Genomic DNA, 11,605 nt, shown 5'->3' with positions numbered 1-11,605 from the left:
GTGCACGAACAATGAACGTTATATTCACATACCATTTGAACATCCACATACATTTTTCGAATCTCACATTAACATGCAATGAACGTCGACGTTTTAGTAGGGATTCCACTGCTATTCTTGGAAATCAATAAAATATGTAAAAGACTCATTTTTCAAGAAATGGATTCTGATGTTATACCTGTTGTGATCTTTCTTTATCGCATACTTGCGCGGAAACCAAACAGATGGGCGTATAAAATAGCCAGCCGGTGCCATAATGGGGACGAAAAACGAGTATACGGCGCAAAATAAGTTTATGACAAAGTTTTAAGTAAAACACTGCAGTTCGTAAGTGTCAATTAAAAACCAAACTTTTCTCACGTTTTTACTTCATATTATTCTATATGCAAAATGGTTACAACCCGTAAACAAATTTGTAAATTTACTGGCTGAAATATGGCAACTAAAATAACTATTGACTAACTTTATTTAAATAGCACCCCATGAAACAATTCTATAGAGAAATAGGTTTGAATACAACAAAAATAGAATACGAAGCTTAATATGTGTATCTTAGTGATAGGTCCACACCGTTCATAACTTAATAACACGAAGATAATTCCCCATGGAAGATAATGCTCCTGTGTAATTGCCCGGCCCTATTAGTAAAGATTTACGAGTTTAGTCTAAATTCGTTTGAACAAATAATGACTTCGCTTTAGATATGTTAACGGGAGAAGACAAATGCCGTAGTTTAGTCCGTAGTGTAGTCCGAATTGCATTCAAACTAACTCGCACTATCTTTAAGATTAGTGTCGAGCAATTGCACCAGGGCATTTTCCTTCTTTAATTATCAAATTTAAAGCGAAGTATTATAGGAATGAGTTAGAATCATAGAGAAGATATTATCTGACTATAAAGTAATAAAAACCAACCAATTTACATATGAATAAAACTATAACTCAATCATTCACCGTTATTATCAACCACTTGAAATACTTCTTGATTTGAACTCGTATACATTTATTTCGCAAAAGCGCACTATATAAATTGACACGCATAACGGGGCCATAAAAATCTTTTAGATTCCAAATACCAAGATTTTAAATGTTAGGGGCAGGGGGAGAAAAAGACAGGCTATCTCTAGGATCTTTTTTTAAGGCTTGGTATTTGGAAAACTGGCATCTGCGGGAGGGGGAACAAAGAGAAAATAGCTAAGAAATGAAAACTTTTCATTTTCACATCGAAATTAAAGTGATTTCTCAAATGGCATATATGGGGGTCGAAATTATAGATGAGGTTATAGAGCTAACGATGTTCATTTTTTTAAGCCCTAATGAACCTTCCTAGCCCTATTTTCGGTTCCTTAAATAAAAGCCAAAGTAGTAATATTTACTACAGGCCCTCTCGACTGTGCGGAAACTTTTGATTCCAATTCGAAAGGTACCTTCCTGTGAACAAAAAATCCCCCACAAATATATGTTATAAACCTTAAGTCTAAGAACCCCCTGTCCAGAAATCGTTTTCGTCCGACAAAAACTTGATTTTTGGCAAATTTTCAAAAAACCCGTTTTCCCATAAGCTTCTCTCAGCTGTGCTGACACTTTAGGTAGTTACTGTATCTCGGAATTGACTATTTTCATCTCACCATAGTCACAAAGCTTGGTGCTAAACAACTTTTTCTACCATGTAAAGGTAATTAGATATAATTATTCCTAAAGTTCAATAAAACAATAATATTGTGTTTCATGCTAGGGTCCTAGGGAATAGCTTAAACAAGTAGTATGACAGTTAGTTGAGAAGGCTTGTAATCTTTATGTAAAGTCAATTCTTAGCAAGGGCAAATGTAGTCTAATCATTTTCAATACTTTTTGAAAATGCTAAAGTTATGGTTCCTTATGAAATAGGTAATGGCAAAACCAGACACTACATTATCCACTTCACTGCAGAAGTGTCATTCGGTGTAAGCCCACACAATCAATATTGCTTTTTGTGTCCATCCGTTAAGTCCAAGAAGTTAGTCCCTGTGGTAAACAATAATCAAGATGTGAAACCCTCAGCACAGGAGGAAAAGCCGAGAATATTTATTTTGACTTTTTCCACAGAGATCAGTATCCGTTCTGAGGTATTCTAACCAGTTTTTCATATTAATTAAAACAAGAATGAAATATGTGTTATCTAATACAGGTATTAAACAAAATCATCGGTAGCTGATGAGGACTGTGACATGTCAATGGAGCATCTTATTGTGGCTAGCAACTTCGGACGGTAAAAGTCTAGTTTAGGGGAGTAGATTTACGCTACACACAACACTACAAACACTCCACACTTCCACAGTACAAACAATACAGTACTACACACCACACACTACAGTACAACACTGCACACTTCCACAGTTTAACAGTATCGCTTCGGTACAATATAACAGTTCAACAGTAACGCTTATGTACACTAATAGACCAACGGTAACACGATCACTAGCAACACAGAAGTAGTTCACGTTACACTATGTCACTTCCCGGGCACGGTATAACGTCACGTAATAATTGTTTCGATCAGTACGACGTACTGGAATGCAACAACACGCATAGCCCGCTGACAATGAACCCCGGACGGCAGATGTATGAAACCAGGTTTTGGAAACCAGCGTTGCCAATCAACCCGCGCCTCATGAAAAAGAAAAGTTTTGCAAGTTAATTGTTCACTGAGTATTGTTTTGATTGAAAGTTAAATAAGTTCGATTAAATTATCTATCAGTGCCGACATTTGAAGTCAGTTTACATGTAATATGAAATAGACTAGTAATCTTGTGCCAGTTAAAAGCTAATGTAACGGAAACATAAGAATTTGGTGGGTTAATGATTTCCAAGAAAACGTGGATTCGTGTTTTTCGTAAGCGATTTTGACTTTTACTTTTCGAGTCGTTCGAGATTACTTCGATAATAAACCCATAACTTATCCTAACCTAACCTTTTACCTATTTTCATGGCTTCGCCGTGCTGATCCCGAATGTGATTTTCACGGCTCCGCCGTGCTGATCGCGAATTTGAATTACACGGCTTCGCCGTGATGATACCGAATGTGAATTTCACGGCTTCGCCGTGATGATCCTAAATTTGCTGGTCACGGCTTCGCCGTGATTGTTGTTCGGGAGCTACAACACTTGGTAACCTAACCTAACCTAACCTAACCTTACCATACCAAAGTTAGTGGCAGTTAGTTTTTTTTTTACAGAGTGGTTGATGTTGCAATTTTTGAGTTGCTGAATTTTTTTCATTTTGAATCAGAGTGATTGAATTATTTCCCCACCAATTTCCATCTTGCCTGTTAATCTTATCGTCTTCTTGTCATTCTCCTATTGCCAGTTGAATTTCTTTTTGCTATAAACGGCAGACAGGCATATGGGACCCTAAGAAAAAGGACTACTTTATATTAAGAATCCAAGCGGCATTTTTTCCCGTCAATGGGAGACTGTTACAATAATAAACCATCGTGACTTTTTATATACTTTGCAAAGCTCAAATCAACATGAGTGAAATTCACACATTGCCGTTTGGTTAATTATAAGTTAAATGGCCGATTCTCGTATTTATTATTTCATTACATATTTCTCTTGGTTTTAACCATGAAGTTCATTTTTTACAAATGTCGTTTTCACTTCACAGCTCTCGTAAATTTTAAAAATTAACAAATTTCCGTGCTTGCTTCGTCATTTTTATATATTTTTCTCCCCTGTTGACATCTTGCCCGTCAATCTCATTTGTTGCCTTATTAATTTTCTTCTTGCCAGACCCTTTTCCTTTATTGGTCACTTTTTTCATTTATTCATTTTAAGTTGCAATTTGCAATTGATTTGATTGATGTTTTATTTTGATTCAGAGTGATTTAAATTTTTTCCCGCCGTTGACATCTTGCCTGTCAAACTCATTGTCGCCTTGTTGCCAGTTAATTTTCTTTTTGCTAGACCATTTTCGTTTTTTTATCCCTTTTTTTCTTTTATTCGTTTTAATTTGTAAAGACTTTTAAATTTGCAATTTATTTTAATTTCGTGATATCTTGATTAGCCTGTTCAATTCTTGTCCGTAGTTTTTTTATTACCTAATATTCGTTGCCTGCCCGTCGGTTCGTCGCCTGATATTCTGTCTGCCACTCGGGTGTTAGAGCTATTCGTCTTTTCCCCAAAAACTTGGTCTATTTTAGTCGTGGATGCGTAATCAAACAGTTTAATTTAAGACTGGAGTTGTTGTCTTTTCATAAGTTAACCGTCACTCACGCAATGTGTTTGGCCGTGTTTTTTTTCTTTTAAGTTAATTCTCGGATATTTATTAATAACTTTAGGTAAGAAAATTTTTCGCGATATTATGGTAACCGGAATATTAAATAGCTCGCGAATCTCGGCCGGCCTCTCCTTTGCCATCGTCTTTCGGAAATAAAAACTGTCCAATCAACTCATTAGCCATCTTTTTTTCCGTCCGTTCGTGCACGCAGAGCTCGGCGTTAATGACGCGAGCCTCTGCTGTGTGTACACAGTAGACACATTAATAAATGATTTTATTTCTCCTTGAAAACAGACCTAATTTCCCTTTTATTTCCAAGTTCCATATGGAATTTTGCATTAAATACTGTTTTATTCCACACATGTGCTTTAGTGAGAAAGAGCAGTTCTATAATAAAAATTATGTCACCCTCTATATACTTTGCCGTAGCTCCAACCATGGTGAGTGAAATTCACATACTGCCGTCTCGTTATTTATAAATTAGTAAGCCGATTTTAGTCTTTATTTTTTTGTGAACACATTTTCCTTAGTGTTAAATATGAAGTTCATTTTTTACAAACGTTATTTTTGCTTAACAGCTATCGTAGGTAAAAAAAAAACGAATTTCCGTGTTCCTTTCGCCACATTTTCTACCCTAGCTAGATCCCCCCTTCAGCGACTCAGCCTCCCCTCTTGCAACTCGAGGATTTTCCCTTGAGGGTAAAGAACCCAAAACAGGTAGAAACTCTGGGAGCCAATCAGCGCGTGAGCACAACTTTTTTTAGCTCCGCCCAAGAGGCTTATTCTTTTATAGTATAGGATTTGGAAATACACGGCGATGCCACATTTCGTTGTTGCCGTAGGGTGAATTGCTATTGGTTTTTCAATATGGCTTTGAGGATGATGGGTGTACGTAAAAATTTTAGTAAAAATTGTGAAAGCTGAAGGCCTTTTTTTTTTTAATGGAAATGCTATCCTGGCAAGGCCATGCTGTTTTCTAAAAGAAAGAAGCTCAGACGATTGTGAGAGCTGTAGTATTAGTGGATTGACGATTAATGTGGATTGAAGGGATTGACGATTGACTAAATAAGCGCAACACTTGAAAAGTCGTACCGAAAAGTCTATTTAAATTTTGCAATCTGAACTGTTGTGGCAGAAATGGATGTATGGGGTCGTCTATTTATATGGTCTCCGTGGAGTGACGGGAAGATGGTGCTGAAGCAGAAAGAAAAGGATACGCTACCTCCGTTGCTGGATGCAGTGGTAGCTGAATACAAACTAAGTGGCTGTCTAAGGCGCTGGGAAAGGGGTGAACCAGCGAAAATCTCCGAAGAGCAAATAACAAATTGGAAAATGCAAATATCTTTCTGCTGTAACTTGGTTCTTCGTTTAGCAGAAGAAGCACAAGAAATCCAAATACGCCACAGGGTAAGCGCATTGTTACACTACAGTATTACAACACCACGCGACAACATCTTTCATGTTGTTTGTGAGTTGTCCATTCAGGAACAGATCCATTGAAACACATCTCTGCTTCCTATATATGCTAAAAATTATGTTAACTAGCAGATGTGTATTTCAACCCAACACCTGGTGGTAAAGCGTGCACGTCGTGCTAAAATACTGGAAAGGAAAAGTTTGGACAGTTATGAAAAACTGAAAAGCATCATAAATGTATGTTATTTGAGCGATTGAGTAATACAGAGAGAAAACTGTAACCCGAATATTTACTTTTATATTCCCTAGATATGTAGAATAGGTAAGGGTAAGTATCTGGGCAAAAGAAAAATTGTGAAGGAGGTGATGAAAATCTTTTTTTTTTGTAAAGCGGAAAGGGTAAAATTTTCCTTTTGTCGCAGAGAATGTGAGTGGGAAAGGTTAGCATTTCGTCCCAGCCAATAAGAATCGGTAAGATAGAATGTGGTTGAAGAAAAATGGGAGCAAGTAAGATAAGCATTTTCACTCAAACCGTTTTAGTAGGTAAGGGTGAGGTGGGCAAGGGCTATTACCTCGCATCAGGTGGCATTTGTTTTGAACTGGTCTTCCTATAAACAGTTGTGGTATCAATAGAGAATAAAAAACATGGGTAACAGGAATTCAAGCTCCAAGTATTTAGATTCACCAGTCTTGAGTAAGTATGTGGACAAATTTGCAAAATTGGAGAAAAAAACGAAACGCAAAAAGTCAAGTAGTAATGAAGAACAACCACCACCTAGCAGCAAATGGAACTGTAAATTCATTATGGCACTTACATTTGTCCTGTCATTGGTCGATCTCGTTGAAATACGTGAAAGAAGTAGGGTTTTTGGGTAATTAAAAAATTCAGTTAAACACTAAAAGATCACCCTACAACACTAAAACACTACTTTACACAGGTCAAATCAGCTGCGAACGCTGCAAGAGTAAATCCCACATGAAGATAGAGAAAGATGCCTCCAAAATATATGAATGTTATTACCTATGTCACAACAAAGTTGTGAACGAGAAAACGAAGAAGTATGAGAAATGCGAGACGAAATCATCTGTCCGAAGAAATACCTGGTTTTGGAAATCTCACCTGATGATTTGGGAAATTCTTCTCTTTACATACTATTGGTGGCACGAAAACCCCTCACAGTATATCCAGCGTGAACTGGAATGTGCTCAACAAACAGTGGTGGCCTGGGGAAATTTCTGCCGTGAAGTGGCAATCGAAGTCATGCTAACGAAATCTGAGCGCATAGGTGGTCCCGGTAAAGTTCTAGAAATCGACGAATCCAAATTTGGGAAAAGTAAGTCAATGATGTTCTATCTCACTGTGAAACACATTAAAAAATTATTAATTCTTTAAGGGAAATATTATAAAGGGAAACATGTTGAGGGCCAATGGGTTTTTGGTGGCGTTGAACGTGGCAGCAACAAATGTTTTCTTGTAGCCGTCCGAAACCGCAAGAGATAAACCTTACTTCGTTTAATAAAGCGATGGATCGCGCCTGGAACAATAATAATTTCGGATTGCTGGGCCCCTTACAACGATATTTGGTAAGCATAATCCTAAGCAGAGGTGGTGTAATGTGGTAATGTCACGTAAATGAATTTTATAATTGGTCGTAGCCCACTGGGAAAATAATGAATGCAAATTGTTATATTTTTCAGGGAAAATGCAGGGTGATGCCGGACATGGATTAAATCCGTTTCACGGTAACCCATTCCGAAAACCATAAAGACCCCGTCACTGGAGCCCACACCAACACTATAGAAGGTAGTGTGATAATGTGATTTGGTATTGTGTAAATGGTTATATTGGTTTACCGTCTAGGTCTATGGCATTTGGTGAAATTGTCACTCCCAGCGACCAACAAGAACAAAGAAATGTATCTAGGATACTTGTCAACTACATGCTGCCCAAACTGTGGAAGGGGCAGGACGACTTCATTTTGTTTATGAAAGAAGCGTCAAATTTGAGCCTACAGCGATAGTGGTCGAAACCCAAGCGGGAACTGACGACAGAGATGTGCACTGTAATGGTTGTACGGTGAATTCCTGTGACGATTGAAAGAGATGAAATTGTACAGCACACCAATGCTTTTTAAAGAAAAAGTTAACACACAAGCTATCTCTCCCTGCTTCTACTTGCAGACAACGTTAATAATAATAATATAATAATGTAATACATATTTAACGTGCACTTTTACAAATAATATGGACAAAGGCACGGCAATGACTTGGGGAAGATGAAGCATATAAGTTTCAGTTTTCAAAAGCAACACGACAGAGATGGGTTTTCAAGGAGGAGCGGAGCTGTGCCAACGTTGAAGATCTCACGGAAAAGGGCAATGAGTTCCAGATTGCTGGGCCAGCATATGAGAAGAAGGTGGAGCCATTCTTCTTTATCATTATTCTTTATAAATTATTTCTTGGTACAACAAGCTCAGGACGGGAGGACAAACGACGAAGAGAACTGGTTGGCTCGTAGCGCGTGACAAGGGAAGTCAAATAGCTTGGTGCAGTACCATTTAGGCAATTAAACATAAGCAACGATTTCTTGAAATCAATGCGTTGGCGGACGGGAAGCCAATGAAGGGATTTAAGACACGGAGTGATGTGGTCACGTCTATTGCAGCCAGTCACGAGTCGAGCAGCCCAGTTTTGGACCTTTTGAAGCACATATAGCTTTGATTCAGGACATCCGACCAGAAGAGAGTTGTTGCAGTCAAGAGTAGAGAGAACGAATGCATGGAGCAGTTGCGCCAGGGCAGGTTTCGACAGAAATCTCTTCATCCGGGAAATACGGCTGAGGTGAAATAGAGCCTTCTTCCGGGTGGCCAAAATTTGGGCTTCCATAGATAGCTGAGAGTCAAGCCCAGCACCAAGGTAGTGGACCAAAGTAGATGGGAGAACTGGAGAAGAACCTACCATTAGCGGCAGGCTAATAGGCTTTACACGTGATGAGTCGGAGAAAGCGAGAAGACAGTCTGTCTTTGCTTCATTCAGCTTCAGTTTGTTTGTCGTCATCCATTCCTTCTTGTAGTCACCGGTATAATCAGCATTAGTATATCCCACACAACGTTATCTTTATTAACCCTGAACCCGCAACACTTATACATCAACACACACTTACTTAGAACAGTTACGTACGTGGGAATTAAACAAGATACATAGATAGGGATAATGTAAATAGAGAAACAGTACCTTCACAGCATAGATCGTAGAAGCAAGTAAACCGAGAGATATTAACAGACCTCTCCACTACAGCTGTAAAGATTAGTACTAAACCGTAACACCACTTTGGTGGCCAAAAGGGAAAAGATGAGAAGCGGGTTTGGACTTTACTTTACACTCTCCCTCGAACACGGTTCTCTTATTCCTTCAATAATGTTCCGACGCCAATTCTTCCTCGTATGTCGGTGAAAGCGGGTGCCGGCAGAAGCTTGGTGAATATGTCAGAAAGTTGGTTTGATTACTCAACGTACTGCATAATGATCTGGTTCTTCTCCGGGTAATCCTTGATGAAGTTATATCGCACGTTGATATGACGGGTTCACTGATAGAATTATGGATTTTTCACACGCCGAATGGCGCTTTGATTGTCGCAGAAGATGGTAACAGGTGTTGGTGTTTTGGATGTCACGGTTGAAAGGTATAGCTCTTCTGTCTCAACCTCCGTTTCTAGTAGACCACGCCAGATTGCGGTCTGTGCCGCTTTAGTGGCTGCAATGTATTCACTCTCAGTAGTGGAAAGAGCGACGCAGGTTTGTTTTGAGCATCCCCAGTAAACAGGACCGCCTTTGTAAAAGAAAATGTTACCTGACGTTGATTTGGAATCATCTAAGTCACCGGCATAATCAGCATTAGTATATCCCACAACACGTTCATCTCTTCCACCAAGCCACAAGCCGTAGTCACAAGTAGCTTTCAGATAAGCAAGGATCCGTTTCACGCCATTCCGGTGAGCCGGTTGAGGGTTTTCACAGAACTTGGCTTCTTGAGAGACGCTATAGGAGATCTCAGGACGAGTAGTTGCTGACAGATATAGTAAGGTTTCACGACCGATCGATACTTTGTTGACGGCTTTTTTCTTCTTCTCTCCCTCACTCTTCGGGACCATAGCAGCGCTAAGACGAGCATTGGAGTCAGGAGGAGTAGATTTGGGGTTGCAGTTGACCATGCCGTGTTCTTCAAGTATGTTCTTGATCAGATGAGTCTGCGATATGAAAATTTGGCGGTTTTTTCTGTCGCGTACTACGTTGATACCAATGAATCTTTCAAGGGGAAGGAAGTGAACTTGAAACTAAGCACTCATGAATTGTGAAAATGTCTCGAGTGATCCACCTAGAGTACTGCCATAGACCAAATCACCGACAAATTTAACTAGAATAGATTTTTCTTTTTTGCTGGTGCGGACAAAGATGCAGGTGTCCGCTGATATGGGCTTCAAACCAAATTTCCGGATAGCCTCTTCCAGTCATTTGCTCCAGAGTCAAGGGGCCTGCTTGGTACCGTAGAGTGCCTTAGGAAGGCGACACACGTGATCCTCTTTGCCGGGTTCGATGAATCCTTCGGGTTGTGTCATATACACTGGCTTGTCGAGGGTTGCATTAAAGAACGCTGTCTTGATGTCAATCTGGATGATGTCCATGTCGAGATTGGCCATCAGAGATAGAGTTGCACGAACGGTCTCGGAACGTGGGACAGGTGCAAACGTCTCGTCAAAATCAATCCCATAGCGTTGCCGACAACCAACTGCTGTGAGTCGATCTTTGAAGCGGGCCGGAACTTCACCATACCCTTGCTTGTACTTCCCGATCCATTTGTGTCCGATGACGTTGCTGTTGGTTGGTATTTGAGATCGCAGCACGAGCTCCCACGATTTGTTTTCGATAATTGACTGGTACTCTTCCTCGAAGGCCTTCATCCATTGGGCAGCATACTTGGACTGGACCGCTTCTTTATAGGACTTAGGCTCATCCACTCCGATTCAGAAAGCTCTCCTGAGCCACTGGTCGACGCAGTTTTTCCACAAGATTTCTTAGATTGTAATAACTGAATCCGCCGTGACCTTCGATAGTTATGCTGATTGTCGACAGGGTTGATACTACTGTTTTTACTAGATACGGCTTGTACAGGCGTCGCTATTTCTATCTCAACAGCTTTCTCACTATGCGAAGGTGCAGCAGGAAGCACATCCGCGATGATGTTCGCAATTGGTTCAATTATTCCTTCTTCTTCCAAGGCAGGTTGCTCGGGATTTTCTTCTTGTTCAGCGTTACGATGCAAGTAGAGAACTTCCATAACGATTTGAAACGGGTCACGCGGGTTGAAGCTTGTTTCAGCAGCGTTGGTTGTGTCACCGATGAGTATTGTTTCATCGAAGAATACGTCACGAGAGATGATGATCTTCCTTGTTACAGGGTCCCATAGACGCCATCCTTTGATGTTGTCACAGTATCCCACGAACCAGCATGCAACAGCTTTTGGTTCCAATTTTTTTCGCACTGCGTCTGGAACATGAGCATAGGCTCGACAACAAAGAATGTGGAGATGAGCAACAGACGGTCTTTTATTAAATAATTTTTCGTACTGAGTGACGTCTGAGATTGAACTGACAGAACGGTTCCTGACATAAACGGTGGCACACAGGAACTCACCCCATAACTCCACCAGATGTCTGCCAGTGTTCTGAAGCAGTTGGTTGCTGCTGTTATTGTTGTAAATAGAGCTGCGAACACCGTCCATTACAGTACGGTCCCAGACAGCACGCCTGGTTTTTAAGCGGTAAATAACCGTCCCTTCCGTACCGTACAAACAGTCCGGAAAAAAGACGGTTTTTATCCGTCTAATTTAAACGCTTAAAAACTAAAGGGTTCCGTCTGACGCCCCTATCGTGCCGG

General features: G+C 40.1%; 1 protein-coding gene across 1 annotated transcript; it reads right to left on the bottom strand.

Moving 5' to 3' along the window:
• Nucleotides 1–9,267: 9,267 nt before the first annotated feature.
• On the bottom strand, nucleotides 9,268–9,882 carry LOC124198386 (secreted RxLR effector protein 161-like). The gene has a single exon (XM_046594218.1). The coding sequence runs from the start codon at nucleotides 9,880–9,882 to the stop codon at nucleotides 9,268–9,270; it is 615 nt and encodes a 204-aa protein (XP_046450174.1).
• Between the last annotated feature and the right edge of the window lie 1,723 nt (nucleotides 9,883–11,605).

This window comes from Daphnia pulex, chromosome 7, assembly GCF_021134715.1.
Source record: "Daphnia pulex isolate KAP4 chromosome 7, ASM2113471v1".
In the NCBI taxonomy this organism is placed as follows: Eukaryota; Metazoa; Arthropoda; class Branchiopoda; order Diplostraca; family Daphniidae; genus Daphnia; species Daphnia pulex.
Note: the sequence above shows the minus strand (reverse complement) of the source record. Positions and strands in the feature narration are given on the sequence as shown.